Raw genomic sequence first — 23,429 nt, forward strand, 5'->3', positions numbered from 1 at the left:
TCTAGTGTCAGAAAGCTGGGTTTTTGTCCAAGGTCATGGGTCTTCCAACAGTACTATGACCCCAAACATACTTAAAGAAGGACCCAGAAATGGATGGTAACAAAGCGTTGGATAGTTCTGAAGTGGGCAGCCATAAGTCCAGATCCAAATCCCATTGAACACCTTTCGAAAGATCTTAAATTGCTGTTGGGAGAAGGCACCCTTCAAATATGAGAGACGTGGAGCAGTTAACAAAAGAAGAATGGTCCAAAATTCCAGTTGAAAGGTGTAAGAAGCATGTTGATGGTTACAGGAAGCAATTGATTGCGGTTATTTATTTCAAAGAGTATGCATCCAAATATTAAGTTGAGGGTGCCAGCAATTTTCTGTTAAAAATACTTCATTTTCTGCAACAAGTTCGGTTATTACTGTATATGGCATATACGTTTCCCATCCTAGTGTACATGATTCTTATACTGGGCCCCATCTTGGTATATAGCATATTTTCCTTATCCTGGTATATATGTCCCCCATCCTGGTATGTCCCTCATTCTGGCACTGTTCTTTAATGCATAGAAAAAAATGATTCTACTCACTTTCTCTCCTCTCCTCCACCGCACAGTGTCCTGTTATGATCCGGTGACCGTGGAGCCGCATGAGAGACTTTCTCAGGAGTAGGTGGTACCTGTACTGACCGCAAACCCTAAACTGACACCGCAACTAGAAGTAGCCGTGGGGTGTACCTAACAAGTCCTAGACACCTCGACACAGCCGGAGGACTAAATACCCCTATAGATGGAAATGGGAATTCTATCTTGCCTCAGAGCAGAACCCCAAAGGATAGGCAGCCGCCCACAAATATTGACTGTGAGTATAAGAGGAAAGACACACGCAGGCAGAAAAACAGGATTTAGCAAAAGAGGCACTTCTAGCTAAACAGAAAAGGATAGGACAGAATTCTAAGCGGTCAGTATTAAAATCCTAAAAATATCCACAGCAGATAATACAAATATTCTACATCTAACTAAAGACATAGAAAGTATATCAGCATCTCCTGATAATCTAGTATGACTGAAAAATCCAAACAAAGTCTAAGCTGGACAAAAACACAATGAATTGCACTGAATGGCAAAGCACACTGCATGTGTGCACAGAGACAAAAAACCAGACACTTATCTTAACTGAATTGGCAGCAGGGCATGAGGAACCAGAGAGAGATGCAATCCCTCCAAGAACAATGGACAACTGGCCAGGAGTAATGGATCCTGTACACCTAAATACCTAGTAGAGCTGCAATCAGAAGAAACACCTGCCCTGGATTACAACCCCAAGACAACTGCACTACCACTAACAACCAGCGGAGGGAGCCCAAGAGCAGAATTCACAACAGTGTCCTTCTCTGAAGTGGCAACCGACTTGACCGTGCACGACACGGGAGCACATGATGTTCCTGCCATGTGCCCACAGTCACGTGTGTCATGATTCTCAATGGCGAGAGAACATAGCCCAGCATATATAAGAACTAGCTCTTGGAAGATGGAATCTAAACTGACCATGAACTAAACCTGCCGCACAATTAACAGTGGCCGGGTAGCGTGCCTACGTTTTATTCCTAGACGCCCAGCGCCAGCCGGAGGACTAACAATCCTAGCAGAGGAAAATACAGTCCTGGCTCACCTCTAGAGAAATTTCCCCAAAAGGCAGACAGAGGCCCCCACATATATTGGCGGTGATTTTAGATGAAATGACAAACGTAGTATGAAAATAGGTTTAGCAAAATCGAGGTCCGCTTACTAGATAGCAGGAAGACAGAAAGGGCACTTTCATGGTCAGCTGAAAACCCTATCAAAACACCATCCAGAAATTACTTTAAGACTCTAGTATTAACTCATAACACCAGAGTGGCAATTTCAGATCACAAGAGCTTTCCAGACACAGTAACGAAACAGCAGCTGTGAACTGGAACAAAATGCAAAAACAAACAAGGACGAAAGTCCAACTTAGCTGGGAGTTGTCTAGTAGCAGGAACATGCAAAGAAAGGCTTCTGATTACATTGTTGACCGGCATGAAACTGACAGAGGAGCAAGGTTATATAGAGACTCCCACATCCTGATGGGAACAGGTGAACAGAGAGGATGATGCACACAAGTTCAATTCCACCAGTGGCCACCGGGGGAGCCCAGAATCCAATTTCACAACAGTACCCCCCCCTCAAGGAGGGGGCACCGAACCCTCACCAGAACCACCAGGGCGATCAGGATGAGCCCTATGAAAGGCACGGACAAGATCGGAGGCATGAACATCAGAGGCAGTCACCCAAGAATTATCCTCCTGACCGTATCCCTTCCATTTGACCAGATACTGGAGTTTCCGTCTGGAAACACGGGAGTCTAAGATCTTTTCCACAACGTACTCCAACTCACCCTCAACCAACACCGGAGCAGGAGGCTCAACGGAAGGCACAACCGGTACCTCATACCTGCGCAATAATGACCGATGAAAAACATTATGAATAGAAAAAGATGCAGGGAGGTCCAAACGGAAGGACACAGGGTTAAGAATCTCCAATATCTTGTACGGGCCGATGAACTGAGGCTTAAACTTAGGAGAAGAAACCCTCATAGGGACAAAACGAGAAGACAACCACACCAAGTCCCCAACACAAAGCCGAGGACCAACACGACGACGGCGGTTGGCAAAAAGCTGAGTCTTCTCCTGGGACAACTTCAAATTGTCCACTACCTGCCCCCAAATCTGATGCAACCTCTCCACCACAGCATCCACTCCAGGACAATCCGAAGATTCCACCTGACCGGAGGAAAATCGAGGATGAAACCCCGAATTACAGAAAAACGGGGACACCAAGGTGGCAGAGCTGGCCCGATTATTGAGGGCGAACTCCGCCAATGGCAAAAAAGCAACCCAATCATCCTGATCCGCAGACACAAAACACCTCAAATATGTCTCCAAGGTCTGATTAGTCCGCTCGGTCTGGCCATTAGTCTGAGGATGGAAAGCAGACGAAAAAGACAAATCTATGCCCATCCTAGCACAGAATGCCCGCCAAAATCTAGACACGAATTGGGTCCCTCTGTCAGAAACGATATTCTCCGGAATACCATGCAAACGAACAACATTTTGAAAAAACAGAGGAACCAACTCGGAAGAAGAAGGCAACTTAGGCAAGGGAACCAAATGGACCATCTTAGAGAAACGGTCACACACCACCCAGATGACAGACATCTTCTGAGAAACAGGCAGATCCGAAATAAAATCCATCGAGATGTGCGTCCAAGGCCTCTTCGGAATAGGCAAGGGCAACAACAATCCACTAGCCCGAGAACAACAAGGCTTGGCCCGAGCACAAACGTCACAAGACTGCACAAAGCCTCGCACATCTCGTGACAGGGAAGGCCACCAGAAGGACCTTGCCACCAAATCCCTGGTACCAAAGATTCCAGGATGACCTGCCAACGCAGAAGAATGAACCTCAGAGATGACTCTACTGGTCCAATCATCAGGAACAAACAGTCTACCAGGTGGGCAACGATCCGGTCTATCCGCCTGAAACTCCTGCAAGGCCCGCCGCAGGTCTGGAGAAACGGCAGACAATATCACTCCATCCTTAAGGATACCTGTGGGCTCAGAATTACCAGGGGAGTCAGGCTCAAAACTCCTAGAAAGGGCATCCGCCTTAACATTCTTAGAACCCGGTAGGTATGACACCACAAAATTAAACCGAGAGAAAAACAACGACCAGCGCGCCTGTCTAGGATTCAGGCGCCTGGCAGACTCAAGGTAAATTAAATTTTTGTGGTCAGTCAATACCACCACCTGATGTCTGGCCCCCTCAAGCCAGTGACGCCACTCCTCAAAAGCCCACTTCATGGCCAAAAGCTCCCGATTCCCAATATCATAATTCCGCTCGGCGGGCGAAAATTTACGGGAAAAAAAAGCACAATGTCTCATCACGGGGCAGTCGGAACTTCTCTGCGACAACACCGCCCCAGCTCCGATTTCAGAAGCGTCGACCTCAACCTGAAAAGGAAGAGCAACATCAGGCTGACGCAACACAGGGGCGGAAGAAAAGCGGCGCTTAAGCTCCCGAAAGGCCTCCACAGCATCAGGGGACCAATCAGCAACATCAGCACCCTTCTTAGTCAAATCACTCAATGGTTTAACAACATCAGAAAAACCAGCAATAAATCGACGATAAAAGTTAGCAAAGCCCAAAAATTTCTGAAGACTCTTAAGAGAAGAGGGTTGCGTCCAATCACAAATAGCCTGAACCTTGACAGGATCCATCTCGATGGAAGAGGGGGAAAAAATGTATCCCAAGAAGGAAATCTTTTGAACCCCAAAAACGCACTTAGAACCCTTCACACACAAGGAATTAGACCGCAAAACCTGAAAAACCCTCCTGACCTGCTGGACATGAGAGTCCCAGTCATCCGAAAAAATCAGAATATCATCCAGATACACAATCATAAATTTATCCAAATAATCGCGGAAAATGTCATGCATAAAGGACTGGAAGACTGAAGGGGCATTTGAAAGACCAAAAGGCATCACCAAATACTCAAAGTGGCCCTCGGGCGTATTAAATGCGGTTTTCCACTCATCCCCCTGCTTGATTCGCACCAAATTATACGCCCCACGGAGATCAATCTTAGAGAACCACTTGGCCCCCTTTATACGAGCAAACAAATCAGTCAGCAGTGGTAACGGATATTGATATTTAACCGTGATTTTATTCAAAAGCCGATAATCAATACACGGCCTCAAAGAGCCATCTTTCTTAGACACAAAGAAAAAACCGGCTCCTAAGGGAGATGACGAAGGACGAATATGTTCCTTTTCCAAGGACTCCTTTATATATTCTCGCATAGCAGCGTGTTCAGGCACAGACAGATTAAATAAACGACCCTTAGGGTATTTACTACCCGGGATCAAATCTATGGCACAATCGCACTCCCGGTGCGGAGGTAGTGAACCAAGCTTGGGTTCTTCAAAAACGTCACGATAGTCAGACAAGAATTCAGGAATCTCAGAGGGAATAGATGATGAAATGGAAACCAAAGGTACGTCCCCATGAGTCCCTTTACATCCCCAGCTTAACACAGACATAGCTTTCCAGTCGAGGACTGGGTTATGAGATTGCAGCCATGGCAATCCTAGCACCAAAACATCATGTAGATTATACAGCACCAGAAAGCGAATAATCTCCTGGTGATCCGGATTAATACGCATAGTTACTTGTGTCCAGTATTGTGGTTTATTGCTAGCCAATGGGGTGGAGTCAATCCCCTTCAGGGGTATAGGAGTTTCAAGAGGCTCCAAATCATACCCACAGCGTTTGGCAAAGGACCAATCCATAAGACTCAAAGCGGCGCCAGAGTCGACATAGGCGTCCGCGGTAATAGATGATAAAGAACAAATCAGGGTCACAGATAGAATAAACTTAGACTGTAAAGTGCTAATTGAAACAGACTTGTCAAGCTTCTTAGTACGCTTAGAGCATGCTGATATAACATGAGTTGAATCACCACAATAGAAGCACAACCCATTTTTTCGTCTAAAATTCTGCCGCTCGCTTCTGGACAGAATTCTATCACATTGCATATTTTCTGGCGTCTTCTCAGTAGACACCGCCAAATGGTGCACAGGTTTGCGCTCCCGCAGACGCCTATCGATCTGAATAGCCATTGTCATGGACTCATTCAGACCCGCAGGCACAGGGAACCCCACCATAACATCCTTAATGGCATCAGAGAGACCTTCTCTGAAAATCGCCGCCAGGGCGCACTCATTCCACTGAGTAAGCACAGACCATTTACGGAATTTTTGGCAGTATATTTCAGCTTCATCTTGCCCCTGAGATAGGGACATCAAAGCTTTTTCCGCCTGAAGCTCTAAATGAGGTTCCTCATAAAGCAACCCCAAGGCCAGAAAAAACGCATCCACATTGAGCAACGCAGGATCCCCTGGTGTCAATGCAAAAGCCCAATCTTGAGGGTCGCCCCGGAGCAAGGAAATTACAATCCTGACCTGCTGTGCAGGATCTCCGGCAGAGCGAGACTTCAGGGACAAAAACAATTTGCAATTATTTTTAAAATTTTGAAAGCAAGATCTATTCCCTGAAAAAAATTCAGGCAAAGGAATTCTAGGTTCAGACATAGGTGCATGAACAACAAAATCTTGCAAATTTTGTACCTTCGTGGCGAGATTATTCAAACCTGTAGCTACACTCTATAGTATAGGCAGACTAGCAAGTGATTCAATTATGAGCACACTCAGAACTAGAGAAAAAAAAAAAATAAAAAAAAAATTTCAGCAGACTTCTTTTTTCTCTCCTTTCTCAGCCAATAATTTAACCCTTTTGGGCCGGTCAAACTGTCATGATTCTCAATGGCGAGAGAACATAGCCCAGCATATATAAGAACTAGCTCTTGGAAGATGGAATCTAAACTGACCATGAACTAAACCTGCCGCACAATTAACAGTGGCCGGGTAGCGTGCCTACGTTTTATCCCTAGACGCCCAGCGCCAGCCGGAGGACTAACAATCCTAGCAGAGGAAAATACAGTCCTGGCTCACCTCTAGAGAAATTTCCCCAAAAGGCAGACAGAGGCCCCCACATATATTGGCGGTGATTTTAGATGAAATGACAAACGTAGTATGAAAATAGGTTTAGCAAAATCGAGGTCCGCTTACTAGATAGCAGGAAGACAGAAAGGGCACTTTCATGGTCAGCTGAAAACCCTATCAAAACACCATCCAGAAATTACTTTAAGACTCTAGTATTAACTCATAACACCAGAGTGGCAATTTCAGATCACAAGAGCTTTCCAGACACAGTAACGAAACAGCAGCTGTGAACTGGAACAAAATGCAAAAACAAACAAGGACGAAAGTCCAACTTAGCTGGGAGTTGTCTAGTAGCAGGAACATGCAAAGAAAGGCTTCTGATTACATTGTTGACCGGCATGAAACTGACAGAGGAGCAAGGTTATATAGAGACTCCCACATCCTGATGGGAACAGGTGAACAGAGAGGATGATGCACACAAGTTCAATTCCACCAGTGGCCACCGGGGGAGCCCAGAATCCAATTTCACAACACACGTGCATGGGAACGTTAGCTGCTGGACTCTGATTAGTTGGCAGCGTGGGTCTCTGCGCCACAATATACTACAGCTGAATATGCCTCTGAAGACACACACCCCGTTAAAGTTTGCACTGGCGTCGGAGGGCCCCTCACTACCTCAATTGTTACAACCCTGCTCCTGACTCTAATGCAACAGATGATTTCAAGGGGAGAGAAGGAACATAAGCTGGAATTTTAAGGACCCATCCAAATGTAAAACTTTCTATGATGACACAGTATTTTATCTTAATTAACCAGATGTCTATTTTCAGAAAGCCAGAAGAAATAGACTTATCTATATGTTGACTTCTGAATTCATGTGTTTCTTCCTGGTTGGTCAAGAAAACACGGATTTTTGTTTGTATAAGCCCATAATATTGATTTCTAAGTTGACAATTTGATGTAGCATATTGTGCTGTTATCCTGGATGACCAGTGCAGAGACACAGGATAATTGAACAATGATGTTCGCTGATATGTTGGTTACACATTGTCCAGGCCAGCCATTTTGAGGAGTTGCGAAATAGAGGAGGAAAAGCTGTGCAAAAACATTACATAATCAAACAATGCGAGTTGATCTTGTCAATATTCTTCCCCTTTAACTGTGAATGCTAAAGGACAGTTTTTAACTATAAAAAGTATATAAGCCTCTGTAACCTCATACAGAGATACATCCAGACATATATTCATCCAGACATACAAACATCCAAAGAACCAGAGACTCTTTACAAGACAGCAGCCAAGACATCATGGCTCCATTACGAGGCAAAAATTGGATGGAAAAGGGGTGCACTACTTAATGGTATAGAAACAATAACAAAGGAGGTGCACTACCTAGTATATACATAGCAATATTTGAACAAGGAAAAGGGTAGACTAATACGGCATGCACACCCACAACTGTGTCCCTCCATTATTAGGGACACAGATTTGACATTCTACAGGATGTCAGCTTAGGGAACCATGGCCACAGCTGAAAGAATACAAATCTGCTCCACTGGCCATCATGGATACATTTAGGGTAGTCGGGATTTGGACCCACTGGTCACCTGAGCCCCATGGATATGTTTGGAAAAGCCAGGAATCGGACCCACTGGTCACCTGGCTCCATGGAGATGTTCGGAGAAGCCAGGCTGTGACCCTCTGATCACCCCGCCTTGTACCTCAATGGACTGTCATCTTCCTAAGCTTGTCTTTACCTGCTCTCTGTGCGTGCCACAGGTGGGGTAGTCGGCAAGTATAAGGAAGGATGAGACTCTGTAATGTGTACCATCAGAGTCAAAACAAAAGAAAGTAAAAACCGCACCCTTTTATATATAGATTGAAGGTCTCAGCGGACACAAGGGCGCACGTCCAAAACCAGGGAGCCCATCCCGGACAGTACCAAGACCACAAAAAACAAAAAGACAGCGCCACAATGGATGGTGAAAAAATAGGAGCTTACATTCATTCTGCCTCCTGTAGCGATATTTCGGTCAACAGACCTTTATCAAGCACAGTATACAGCGTTCTAACCACCATTATATACACATAACCCCACCCACTAATTAGCCTAGCACCAATAGGGTGTCAATACAGAAGTGAAAAAAACATTATAACCTTAACACACATACAGAAATATTAAAAATAGTCCCATAGAGTCATTACCACAAAGGCCCTTCATATACTAGGCAGTTAAATAGCTCTGATCGCTCTTATACGTAAATCATATCATTTTAGAGCTGCTATCCCTTAAAATGTAAACAAAGCGATACCACCAATCAATAGACAGCATTATAGTCCCCATGGCGATAACCACCCCCACAGGTATGTCCTTTTAGTGCACAAACCAATCATGATAATAGCTACGCCCCAACCCACAGCACACACCAGTGTGAATGTCCACTCGCAATGTCCAGACCCTATCAATCAAACACTGATAGGCAAGATCGATGTAGCTGTGAATCATAAGTTCCTCCATGTGCGTAGTTGAATCCATCCTCTGGTGAACACACAGCTGGCCAAACTGTGCACGTCCAAGGCAGCTGCGGCTTGCGCTTCTCTGGTGAAGGTATTGTGCATGTCAAGACTGGGAGACACATCTACTCACTATACCTCCACCCCTGGGTGTGGTTCACTTTGTAAAATGAGACCGGTTTGTCTCTCACATGTCTATGTGTATGAAGTTGTGCAGATCTCGTGGTTTGAGTGCCTTTGCTAAAGAACTAGGCAGCTGGACTCTAACCCCCTTTATTTTTGGGGGTTAATCTGCAGGTTAACAGTGTTATGATGCTGTCCAGCACCTGCACGCAGCTGAATGCAGAGGGGAGAAATTTTTATTCTCCCCGCCAGCATTCGGTATTCAATCATAGGGGTGGGGGTGTCGCCGTTTCAGTCACTGCTTTGAGTATACAGAGCAGCTGCTGTACCCACGTCCCTGGCCCTGTCTGACAGCCGGCCGTAATGTAGAGCCAGAGTCAGTCAGGGCTGGGGGTGCGGTTACAGCAGCCGCTCTGTATACTCAGAGCATGAATGAACCAGCGCCGGTGCCGCCTTCATGACTGAATACCGAATGCTGGCAGTGAAAATAAAGATCATTTTCTACTCGCTGCATTTGGCTGAATGCAGGCATCGGACAGCATCAAATTATATCTGCAGGTTAACAGTGTTATTCTTGGTGACAGGTTCCCTTTAAATAGAATTGGTTCCTGTGATGCCTCTGATCGCTCCCAAGTGAGTAGCATTGCTACATTTGGTGTTAGAAGTGCAGGCAGAATTCCCAGGGTACATGTGTGATTGGTAAAGAAGTACTATATGTCATGGGTGAAGGCGGCTAAAAACCAGAGAGCAACATCAAACAGCATGGAGGACCTGACTAAACACCTGGTGCAACCCAACAGCTACAGCAGCAATAGCTGGCACAACAGGAGACGTGTGCTGCTTATGTAACAGATCCAGCGACAGCAGTGCCGACAACAGCAGCAGTAGATTGAATTACTCACAGCAGCAGTTCATGACACGGCAGCAGCTCTGACTCTAAGGTCCGCTGTTGATTTCTCTATCCGGAAGGCGGTGAGGAGAGCCTTGTAGAAAATGACCCCGGATGACAACATAGAAGCCTTTTTAACCATTTTTGAAAGGGTCGCCAATAGGGAGAAACTCACCACAGAGCAGTGTGCAGAAATCCTGGTGCTATACTTAATGGGGAAGCCACAAAAGGTCTACGATTTAACCTTAGAGGGTGCCAAAGAATATGCAAAATTGAAAATGAAATTTTGGTGCACTTGGGAGTGACAACATCTATCAGGGCACAATGGATCCACTGCTGGGCATATCACCATGACAAACCCCCTTGCTCCCAAATGATTGATCTGCTGCACCTCATCCAAGAGTGGTTGCAGCCAGAGTCCTCTTCCCCAGCGCAGATGGTAGAGCGAGTTGTAATGAAACGGTTTGTGCACTCCATTCTGAGCCCGATGCAGACTTGGGTTACCCACTGAGATTCCCAGAGCACAGATGACTTGGTTGGACTGGTCAAAAGGAATCAGATGGGAGATAGACCTGGCGTAATGCTATATGACTAATATGGGTTAATCAGCCATGACAGGTTGATTATGAGCAGCTGAACAGTGGGAGATACGGATGCTCACCATATTTTCCCCCCTGAAAAGAGGTATCCCGAAAGGACAGTTCCTGCGGCTCTGTAGGAACTGTTCTTCCTTGAATGATTTCAAGGCTAAATCACTTGAACTTAAACATCGGTTCTGTGAGAGGGGATACCCGGGTGATGTAGTAGATTCCGCGTATTCTGCTGCTCTAAGTTCGAGTAGAACATCGCTACTGGTACCAAGGACCCATGTGGATGGTCCAAATATCACAAGGCTCATTGGGACCTTTGATGACCAGTCCAGAAGGGTGTATGATATCTTTAAACGACACTGGCAAATTTTGAGATCCGATCCCGAGATTGGCAATTTTGTGTCCTCACACCCGTCGATAACATATCGGAGGGGAAGATCTATCAAGGACAGTATAGTCCATAGTCATTTTATCCCCCCTAAAAAACAAAACACCTGGCTGGTGAATAGATCGACGGGCACTTATAAATGTGGACACTGCTCCTTCTGTAAATTTGTTGAAGTGTCTAAGACCTTTAAGAGCTCTGCCACTGGCAGGACATTTTCAATGAGACAGTTCGCCAATTGCAGAACGACTGGCCTGGTATACCTCTGCACGTGTTCTTGTCACAAGGACTATATAGGGAAAACCAGACGTGAATTTCGGGTTCGCATTAGCGAGCATCTGGGAGATATCAGACATGGTCGAGATACACCAGTCGCACGTCATATCAACACTGTGCATGGTGGAGATCTGGGTTCTCTATCCTTTAAGGTTATTGAGGTAATTGCACCATCGATCAGGTTGGGAGACTGGGATAGGAAGATTTTACAACGTGAATCCAGATAGATTTATCTACTGAAATCTATGAGCCCTCTGGGCCTTAATGAACAACTGTCCTTTGTTAGTTTCATCTAGCCATTTATCGTGGTCCTTCAACTTAAGCCATTTATATTTATATTATTCATTGTCTTCGAGTCATTGAGGATGATCCGATGTATATATTTTTTACATTTGACTTTATTTTTCATTAATTGCTCCGGTTTTCCGAATATGTGTTTCATGATTTATCCCTCTTTGTACATTCCCCCTTTAATATAATTGGTTCTTGATTATTATCTATTTTGAGGAACCTTTAGCTATGCTTGGTAATATCTTAACCCGGTGTAATTTGTGCCGTATTGGCTGTTTATTAATGCGCATGCGTAGTGTCGTCGGCCTTCTGTGTAGCCGTTTGAAGTAGCGATACTTTGCTGATCTCTAACCTGTAATTTCCGGCTCGCTACTGTCTGGAACATAGGCGTGCTCCATTTCTGATGCACATTACACGTGACCGTGACGCGGCGTTGTCGGCCATGTTTTTGTAGCCGATAGAGCTGGTTACATGTCGCCGGCCGCCGACCTCTAGCATACCATTTCTGGCCGCTAGATTCATCGTCAGCTGAGGCGCTTGTTGATGACGCACACTCCATGCGGTCGAGACGCCAGGTTTGAGAGCCCATGGCTCATTTATAAAAAAGGGGTCTTTGGTGAGTGGATCTTATCCTTACAGCTCCTCTATTTTTTCATTGGTGTATGTGGCTGTGTTACCCCTGATGAACCCCCGTTATCCCCAAAAAACGGGGGGGAAACGCTTCGGGCACTGTATGGGGACTCTGTGAGAGCAACTGACCATCGAGACCACCCTCATTTGGGGCAGTAGTGGGACGAACAAGATGGGAGTTCCCAGCGTGCTGATAAGTATACTTTGTGCATTTGCTCTTATTTTTCAGGACGATTGAGTCCTTCTATGTATCTGTGAAAGCAAGCAGGGATAGCTCTCCTGTCTAAGTACCAACTATGAGTGACTGCTAATATGTCCGTACTATCTGCAGGTCTTCTCCTAATTATTTATTTTTTTGCACCTTTGTCTTGCTTAGGCATATTAGTTGCCACGAATTGAGCCTGTGGACTATCAGTCCAATAGAGACTGCAGTATTTTATAGTGTCCAGTTTGTTATCTTTTGAGCACTATATTGCAAGATAAGATTATACCTCTTTAGATTAATAGAGGATTGCTGATAGCATATTTTATATTTGCACGTTGTAAGGCATTCTTGTGCTAATAGTACTTATAACCATCTATTCGGATTATTCGTGTATTATTACACTCTGGTTATCCGTTATTCTGTATGGGATTAATCAGTCTACTGTTTATTCAGCCAGAGTACTCTACATCTCATCCCTCTGGGCTTCAGTATTCTGAAGAATACTTACATTTATATTTTTTTGAGTTTTGATAATTTTTTCTATTTATTTTTTCCATTTTTTTGTTTTTTTCGCTTCTTTATTTGTTTATTTCTTTACGGATACCTGTGGTGTATTGGGACATGTATCTTTTATCTCTCCTGAGTTCAGGGTGAATAAGGGACCCTAGGGTCAGCCACCGTTGAGTGGGGGCGCCTACCGAAACAACTTAGGGTACCTACCTCCACTGCTAGGTAGGTGTCACTATAGTGGTCTGTTGTAGTATATAACAAGTTTCCTTTATTGAAGGGAGTACTTAGGGTAACAACAGGGTTAGCCTTCGAGGAGTGGGGGCGCCTACCGCGGTAAAGTAGGGTGCCTACCTCCACTGCTAGGTAGGGTTTATTAGTAGATTACACAGGGTGGTTTAATTTTAATATCTATTTGACAAGTAAAGTCTACTTTTAAATTGTTCTATTAAAAGTTAAATTTTAGGGATCCTTGTTTGGTTTTGGTTTTTCTGTGTGGTTAACGTTGTAAAATGAGACCTGTTTCCCTCACACGTGTATGTGTGTATGGAAGTGGGCAGATCTCCTGGATTGAGTGCCTTTACTAAACGACTAAGAAGCTCAACTCTAAGCCAGGTAGGCTAACCAGTACTATTGTATGCACTTGTTACGGTAGATTATGCTTCATTTTTTGGGGGAGAAAATCTGCATTTAAGTTTTCCTGTGATGTGGTTTATGAGGACTGAAATAAACCAGCTGGACTTTAAATAGAAATAGTTCCTGTGATACCTCAGATCGCTCCCACTGCTACACACATGTTCTGACTCTTTCATTTCAACCTCCAATATGCTCGATGAGCTACTGCACTGCCATGGGCAAAAAGGAAGCAGCCCAATGCAACTAGTTTATTTTTTAAACTGGCAATAATCTCATCGACACAGCACAGCTGCTTAGACCCATTTCACCTCCACTTATTACATACATACATCATGGCAGGGGGATAATTTTCCCTGATCTTGGGGCTCCTATGGGCGCCCCAGGTACAGAGAACAACTCCACAATATAAAAAAACATTCACCGATATGTACCCCTAAAGGTCATTTATTATGTCATAGGAAGGACATGTATGTTTATACATAAAATAATTAAATACAAATGTAATAAAAAAAAAAAACATATAGAACAAGTTGCAATTAAACTGTATTTTCTAGATCAAGATTTAAACAACAAAGCTAATTCTATTAAGCATCCACACAGCCATAATAATCTAAGGTTATTTGCTGTAAAAGGGAATAGTATGAAAAAAATACTGCAAAAATTGCATTTCCTATAAGTGTGTTAAAATATAAAAAAAAAATGCCAAAAAGCCAGCGCTGCCTATGGTTAGCACGCAATACATAAGGTGCATATGCACATATTAATTTCTTACTGTACTTTAAACTTAGACATTTATCAAACAATTGATCAATTCTTTGAGCTACCCCGCCACGTCACGGCATTCTCAGATGGGGCAGTCCTACTCTACATTATTTATATACGCTGTGCCATTACGGCCTCCTAAATGCATTAAAAGCTAGACTATATTAAATGCAAATGTACCTGAAGCATTTCTGAAACACTCCCATGGCGCCAAAAGGGCAAGGGCAGATAAAGGCCGACCAGGTCCGGATAAGACGTCCGGACATTTCAGATCTGACCTCCACACTGCCAAACCAGCAACCATAGATGAAGGGTGAAACAGGCCCAGACACAGATGCATAATCAAATAGAGCCTATGGGGGAGGGGAGGGCTGCTGCAAGTGTGTACAACAGCCTAGGTCAATCACGATAAAGACAGATAAAATGGCGTGCATAACCAAGCGCGCACGGCAAAAGTGGGGGTCAGCCACAAACCAATATAAAAAAAAAACAAGAAGCCAGTGCTGCCTATGGTTAGCACGCAATACATAAAGTGCATGTGCACATATTAATTTCTAACTGTACTTTAAACTGAAACAGTTAGCAAACAATTGGCTGGCTCCTTTGCTTTTTTATGTGTTAAAATATAGCATTAAAAAAATACAATTTCTTCCACAAAAAGCAAGATTAAGGTCTTTTCAAGCCTAGTTATTAAAGAGCATTCTTGTTTGATTCTTGTTGTTCAACTAAGTATGCAACATTTTCTTTTTTTCTTTTCTTTTATCCACCATACAGTCCCAGAGATATGGGCCTTTATATTTAGTGCTCCCATTATGCTATTTTTTATGGATTCTGCTGAGGGTGCGTCTTTAAGCTGCTGCTCTTCATTATCAACTCGTGAGCCTGCCCCCTTGGTGAAGGCCTAACAAATAAGCATTACATAAAAAGGCCATATCTCTGGAACCAGGGGCGTAACAACCACAGTCTCAGCAGTCGCCACTGCGACCGGGCCCGGGGGAGTCAGGGGCCCGGGGGTGTCAGGGGCCCGGGGGAGTCAGGGGCCCGGCAGGTCAGATGCAGGTGATTCCTCCCGCACTGCAAGACAGATCTGCCCTCCACCTGATCTGCCGGGCGCACACATCAGATCAGCAGCCGACACATGAACTGTTAGAAAGGAAGGGCTGAAGGACCTGTGGTGACGTCATCATTATCATAGGTTTTTCACCATTTATCAGCTCCGCCTCCTCACATGACGATGACGTCACCACAGGTCCTTCAGCTCTCAGCAGCAACTCAGTCCTGGTTGTGTGCAGCTCGTGTTCTCTGGTATCAGCCAGCAGCAGATTTCCGGTTCCTGCTGTTCCGGTGAGATGTGGAGTCAGATGGGGCAGAATGTGGAGGTAGATGGGGCAGAATGTGGAGTCAGATGGGGCAGAAAGTGGAGTCAGATGGGGCAGAATGTGGAGTCAGATGGGGCAGAATGTGGAGGTAGATGGGGCAGAATGTGGAGGTAGACGGGGCAGAATGTGGAGGTAGATGGGGCAGAATGTGGAGTCAGACGGGGCAGAATGTGGAGACAGATGGGGCAGAATGCGGAGACAGATGGGGCGGGATCATGTGCAGGATGTGGATTTGGGTGGAAAGTATTTTGGCTGGGGGGCCCATTTAAAAGTTCGCACCGGGTCCCATAACTGTGTAGTTATGCCACTGTTTTGAACTATATGGCCAATTTAAAAAATGAAATGAGTACCCAGAGGAGTAGGAGGACTAAAATAGAAGTAAAAACTGGCCACTTTTGAAGTGGTGATACAAGTGCTTCTCAGTAAATTAGAATATCATCAACAAGTTAATTTATTTAAGTTCTTCAATACAAAAAGTCAAACTCATTTACACTGCTCAAAAAAAATAAAGGGAACACTTAAACAACAGAATATAACTCCAAGTAAATCAAACTTCGGTGAAATCAAACTGTCCACTTAGGAAGCAACACTGATTGACAATCAATTTCACATGCTGTTGTACAAATGGAATAGACAACAGATGGAAATTATTGGCAATTATCAAGACACACTCAATAAAGGAGTGGTTCTGCAGGTGGGGACCACAGACCACATCTCAGGACCAATGCTTTCTGGCTGATGTTTTGGTCACTTTTGAATGTTGGTGGTAGCATGAGACAGACTCTACAACCCACACAAGTGGCTCAGGTAGTGCAGCTCATCCAGGATGGTACATCAATGCGGGCTGTGGCAAGAAGGTTTGTGCAGGGAGGAACAGGAGGAGCACTGCTAGAGCCCCACAAAATGACCTCCAGCAGGCCACAAATGTGCACGTGTATGCACAAACTGTTAGAAACCGACTCAATGAGGATGGTCTGAGTGCCTGACATCCACAGATGGGGGTTGTGCTCACAGCCCAACACCATGCATGACTCTTGGCATTTGCCACAGAACACCAGGATTGGCAAATTCACCACTGGTGCCCTGTGCTCTTCACAGATGAAAGCAGGTTCACACTGAGCACATGTGACAGACGTGACAGAGTCTGGAGACGCCGTGGAGAGCGATCTGCTGCCTGCAACATATTTCAGCATGACCGGTTTGGCAGTGGGTCAGTAATGGTGTGGGGAGGCATTTCTTTGGAGGGCCGCACAGCCCTCCATGTGCTCGCCAGAGGTAGCCTGACTGCCATTAGGTACCGAGATGAGATCCTTAGACCCCTTGTGACACCATATGTTGGTGCGGTTGGCCCAGGGTTCCTCCCAATGCAGGACAATGCCAGACCTCATGTGACTGGAGTGTTTCAGCAGTTCCTGCAAGATGAAGGCATTGAAGCTATGGACTGGCCTGCCCGCTCCCCAGACCAGAATCCGATTGAACACATCTGGGACCTCATGTCTCACACCATCCACCAACGTCACGTTGCAGCACAAACTGTCCAGGAGTTGGCGGATGCTTTAGTCCAGGTCTGAGAGGAGATCCCTCAGGAGACCATCCGAAGCCTCATCAGGAGCATGCCCAGGCATTGTAGGGAGGTCGTGCAGGCACGTGGAGGCCACACACACTACGGAGCATCATTTCCTTGTCTTGAGGCATTTCCACATTAGTTGGAATAGCCTGTAACTTCATTTTCCACTTTGATTTTGAGTATCATTCCAACTCCAGACCTCCGTGGGATATTAGTTGTGATTTACGTTGATAATTTTTAGTTTTTATTGTTCTCAACACATTCCACTATATAATGAATAAAGATTTACAACTGGAATATTTCATTCAGTTATATGTAGGATGTGGGATTTTAGTGTTCCCTTTATTTTTTTGAGCAGTGTATTATATAGAGTTATTACAAACAGAGTGATCTATTTCATGTGTTTATTTCTGTTAATGTTGATGATTATGACTTACAGCCAATGAAAACCCAAAAGTCATTATCTCAGTAAATTAGAATGCTTTATAACACCAGCTTGAAAAAATATTTTAAAATCCAAAATGTTGGCCTACTGAAGTGTATGTTCAGTAAATGCAGTGATTAATATAAAAGGAGCCCTGATCAAGTACTGAGTGCATTTACTGAACATACATTTCAGGAGGCCGACATTTCAGATTTTAAAATAATTTTTGAAGCTGGTGTTATAAAGTATTCTAATTTACTGAGATAATGACTTTTGGGTTTTCATTGGCTGTAAGTCATAATCATCAACATCAACAGAAATAAACACTTGAAATACAGTAGATCACAATAGATGACTCTATATAATTTATGAGTTTCACTTTTTATAATGAAGAACTGAAATAAATTAACTTTTTGATGATATTCTAATTAAGTGAGAAGTACGTGTAGGCCCTCTTTAAGGAGAATGTAATAAGGGGGTCTGAAATCAGGACATCCGCGTCAATTTCATAATTGAAATACGCTCCTCAACATTGAAATTAGAACACTAAGAAGGAAAAATCATGGAGTTATGGAACTCATAGGACAGATAGACATGTTAATACATAAAAATTAGGAAAAAATTGAAACAATATTTTTAAGAGATCTTGATTTATTCAGAATCAAGTTTGAAAGCCACATACAGAGATCCCTGCACTTAGGCTACTTTCACACTAGCGTCGTGCACTGCACGTCGCTATGCGTCGTTTTGCAGAAAAAACGCATCCTGCAAAAGTGCTTGCAGGATGCGTTTTTTCTCCATTTACTTGTATTAGCGACGCAGTGCGACGCATTGCCACACGTCGCAACCGTCGTGCGACGGTTGCATCGTACCGTCGCAACGTTGCTTGTAACGTTTTTTGGTGCGTCGTTCCTGTCTTTTCCGACCGCGCATGCGTGGCCGGAACTCCGCCCCCGCTTCCCCGCACCTCACAATGGGGCAGCAGATGCGTTGAAAAACAGCATCCGCTGCCCCCGTTGTGCGGCGCATTCACTGCTAGCGTCGGTACGTCGCAACGATGCAATTCGTCATGCGTCGTCCGACGCTAGTGTGAAAGTAGCCTTACACATCTTGGCTGCTATCAATGAGGTTACTAATAGTTGTCTGAGGAATGTTCTGCCACACTGAATACAGTGGGGCAAGTCATCAATATCCGCTGATGACAGCTCCCTTTTGAATTTTCCAACCAATGATGTCCAAGATTTGTTCAATAGGAGACAAACTCAGAGGCCATGGCAGTACATTTAAGCCACACAGGAAGCTCATAGCAGGACAACAATTGGATCCTGGATAGGACACTCTGGAGAAATGGCAGTACTACCATGGCCTGCATGGTCAACAGACGTGTCTGCCATTGAGAACATCTGAGGCGTATCTTGAAGAATTGCTGCCAAGTGCATTAAAAAAAAAAAATAACATCATTGATAGCAGTTAATTGTCTCTTCAGAGAGGAAGAAGACTTAACTGATAGCAGTTAAGGCATGTAAGCACATTACTGGATGTATGTGACGCTCAAACTCGTTACTGAATGATTCAAGATATTTTGATAATTATGTTTCCATTTTTTTGTTTTAATTTGCATCTGTGATTTCCATCAGTCTATGACTTTTCCATATTGGTGTTTAATTTTGAGTCATTTCAATTAATTTTTCACTACAAAAAAAGATAAGAACTTTTATGTCCCTCAACAAGCACTCAACTAATGAGGCACGTATATGCACTTTCTATTACAAGCAAAATAGCATGTGAGTGCAAGGTATTTTTTTGCACCACTTAAAAAATATTGCTTCTATCATTGATTATCTATATAAATATGCATATAGAAAAATACTCAACTTACCTAAATGGTGTTCTCCATCCTCCACCACCTTATTGACCCTTCTTGCAATTTTGGCTACAGCTTCTGCCATCCTTTTAGCATTCAGTCTCAACCGGTCGTCCAGCGCTTATCTAAAATAATTAAATGATGGTTATATTTGGTAATGGCGAAAAATCGTATTACAAATAATTTAAAAAAACGATAAAGAAATTAAAAAAAACTTACATAACCTGTAAATACAGACCCTATACAAATTATGTTATTAAGAGTTGTTTGCCTCCTTGATTTGAGCAAAGTTAAAAGATGCACATACATGTAAGATGCAGCGCCACAGAGTCCTGGTCGTTGCAGTACTGATGCTCTGCCGCTAAGGGGGGGCTATGGTACGTCTGATGGCACTGAAGGAGTTCACCTGACCAGGTATCACAGACACCAATACACTTCACAGTCTGGCCTCCAGGGGGAGCTAAGGGTGCTATGTATTAGGCCACTCCTCACAATCTGGTAAAACTGGGGGTTGGATAGGAAGTTATTGAGAAGCTGACTGGGAATCGAACAGGCAACATCCTGTGGCAGAGGGTGTTGCGGGGAGAGACTCAGGGGGGTCCTTGTCAGGGGTGGGATCCTGGCAGAGACCTAGCGAACAGAGAGAACGTTACGGGACCGCGCCTGCACCTGATCGCGGCGGTACCCCAAGAAAGGACAAGAAGCGAGGTTTATTGTGCTGAGTGAGAAACAAGATCAACGCAACAAGGAGAAACACCAGTAGGAGTCGTGCTGTAAGACGAGGCAACATCCTACTGAGGCGCGCAGCCGGTGGCCGGAACGCCGAGGAAGTATAGAGCTCCAGGCCTAACTTCAAACCTATGGCAGGACAGTCAGTTATAGGCGGGCTGTCTCACTCAAATCACCTAAGAAGACATAGGGGGCAACAACAGGAGAGGGGCGACACTAGGGTCCCGGAAGACCTCCGAGCCTACCCGTCATACGGGTGCGTCCTAGCCATATCATCTGGGGGACGAAGCAGAACATCATAATCGAGTTGTGAGGGAACTTCAGAAACAGACACAACAGTTGTGGGGACTATCCCGTAAGCACAGCAGGGGAGGACCACAACACACAAGCGCTAGAAGGTAGGCACAGATTTCCACCTGCAAAGGGAACTCTGGAGGTGCCATCGGACCGGCCGGACTCTCACTGCCCGGTTAACCGTATTTCGGACTGAGGACCCTGAGCCTTCAGTAAAGAGGTAAATAGACTGCAACCTGGTGTCCTCGCTTATTCACCGCGACCTGCACCACACCACAACATCATTACCACCCACACCTTTCATTGGGCGCCCCTCAGCAGGGTCACGGGCCGGGTCTAGCCACCGTGACAACCCTAGGACAGAGACTCAGAGGCCCGGTACCGGGTACCCCTCGGCCCTGCGGCAGTGGGGGCGCTTCAACTTGGCGTCACGAACAGGATCTACTTAAGCCTGAAGAATCAGGTCATGTGTGCCTTGGAGCTGTGATTTATTGTGCTTGGACTGTGATTTATTGCAAAGACTGTGCATTGCCACTTGCCGCCAAAAACCGCCGCCATTACAGCGCTGAGGAGAGCGCAGGAGAAGAAGAGGGGCGTGGAGTAGGCGTGGACCAGCTGAAGAGCGCGAAAGACGATGGCCGCCCAGTCTAAACATTTTTGCATCCTGAGGACGTGCCCGTCAGCAGGGGAGATCTGCCTCCTGATCCTCTACGGCGGGCGGAGACCGAAGAAACGAAACTATGACTCAGAGGAGGTGGGACGAGAGACCGGAGAAGGCCCGCGGAAAAGGATGGCCCCGCATCGATCCCCGTCACCAGAGGATTATTCCGATATGCCCCCGCTGGAGGATTTGGACCCGTGGGAGCTGTCGATGGGGCATCCTTTGCCTGCGCGGTCCCCAGCCCGTGTGCCTCCCCCAGGAGAGTGGAGTGGCGCCAGAGGAGTTACCCCAAGTAGGGGTACTGAGTGCCGCGACCCCCAGGGAGGCCGCCCCACCTCTGCACTAGACCCGGCCGCCGCTGCGACCATTGGTGCCCCAGCGTTCCCGCCGCCTGGCCCCAAAGTACCGGGGGGGCCAGACTTGGGGCCCTTCCCTTGGGGAGAATACAGGAACCAACCTGGTTGCGGAGTTCCAGCGGGAAGTAGAGCGGGAGGCGCGTGGTGAGCTGCTGGAGGGCTCCCTGCCAAAATGGGGCGTCGTAATCGTCTACCAGCCCCAGGAAGGGAAGGGCTTCGTGCAGGAGATTGGAACAGCCCTGAGAGTCCGCATCACCCGGGACGAAGTGGAGCCCTGCCTGTGTGGAGACGGCACCAAGTCCCTCCTGGAGCCGGGGGATGTGGTGACATATCGCCGGCGCCTAAAGGGGAGCAACTGGTGGGCCCGGGATATACAGCGCTGTACGGCCGTTCTAGCAGTATCCCAAACCGAGGGGGAGGAGCTTGCCGCTGAAGCCGCTGCTGCAGCCTCTGCCACCACCAGCATCATCCATCGACCCACGCAGACACTCATTGCAGCGCACGACCTGGTCGTGCAGAAGACCCGAACCCATGGGGTACACCTGGCATCAGGAGTAGACTTGGAGTCCAGCCTGCCTGGGCCGCAGAGGGCCACCTGCCAGGTAAAGCCTCGGTGGGGGCAGCCAGAAACTGAGTAAGCAAGAATGCTTCATCATTTGTAAATAGTTAACTGTTTGTCTTCTTGCTGCTACAACCCGACCAGGGTAACTCTTAAAGGGATCCCTTTGTTTACCCGGGATCCCTTCCTCTGCTTTTGCTTTTGTTTCCTGTTTTATCATTGTTGAAAGAACTGCTGGATCATGAACACTGCATGATTACAAACTCATTGTAAATAGTTTGCACCTTCTTAAAGGTGCCCTCTACTGGTTTTACAAAAGAAAGGACTCTTTGCGAAGAAACTGTTCCTGGAAACAGCACTGGAGTCCTTGCTGCATACGGACTTGCAGCTTGAAAAGTTGCACTACCTCATAGAGACTTGGTCCCCTCTTAAAGGGAACGTTCACCGATAGCACTTAGAGAATGATGATACTTTAACAGAAGAAGTAATAATACTGACATGTAGCAGTTATATGTAGTTAGCTAGTTAATTGTAAGGAATGTTTAATAATGTGTTAGAGAATGAGGACAGGAAGTTAACCCGTACAGGGTTAGTCGGTGAGTCCTGTTATGACCCCAATGGCGAGGGTCTCAGAGGAACGTGGAAGTCTGCAGAATACAAAAATCCAGCTCATAGGGCAGTGGTAGCTGGGTTGACCATATATCTACTCCTAACGCCAACACTAGAAGTAGCCGGGGATCATACCTACGTTGATTCTAGATGACACGCTCCAGCCGGAGAATCTAGCTACCCCTAGTAGAGGAAAACAAAAGACCTTTCTTGCCTCCAGAGAAGGGGACCCCAAAGCTGGATAGAAGCCCCCCACAAATAATAACGGTGAGGTAAGAGGAAATGACAAACACAGAAATGAACCAGGTTTAGCACAGAGAGGCCCGCTAACTGATAGCAGAATAAAGAAAGGTAACTTATATGGTCAACAAAAACCCTATCAAAATCCACACTGGAAATTCAAGAACCCCCGAACCGTCTAACGGTCCGGGGGGAGAACACCAGCCCCCTAGAGCTTCCAGCAAAGGTCAGGATATATATTTGGAACAAGCTGGACAAAAATACAAAACCAAAACAAAATAGCAAAAAGCAAAAAGCGGACTTAGCTGATATAACTGGAACCAGGATCAGTAGACAAGAGCACAGCAGACTAGCTCTGATAACTACGTTGCC

The 23,429-nt window shown here is 45.6% G+C and overlaps 1 protein-coding gene across 2 annotated transcripts in view; it reads right to left on the minus strand.

Moving 5' to 3' along the window:
- The window catches only part of LRRC20 (leucine rich repeat containing 20), an 831,027-nt gene that overhangs the window by 769,064 nt on the left and 38,534 nt on the right, over positions 1-23,429 (minus strand). For both annotated transcript variants that reach the window (XM_077259152.1, XM_077259153.1), the window contains exon 2: positions 19,625-19,734. In XM_077259152.1, the coding sequence (XP_077115267.1) occupies positions 19,625-19,694 (70 nt within the window). In that variant the 5' untranslated portion in view covers positions 19,695-19,734. The remainder of the gene's footprint in view (positions 1-19,624; positions 19,735-23,429) is intronic.

The sequence above is a fragment of the Ranitomeya variabilis genome, chromosome 4 (genome assembly GCF_051348905.1).
Source record: "Ranitomeya variabilis isolate aRanVar5 chromosome 4, aRanVar5.hap1, whole genome shotgun sequence".
Lineage (NCBI taxonomy): Eukaryota > Metazoa > Chordata > Amphibia > Anura > Dendrobatidae > Ranitomeya > Ranitomeya variabilis.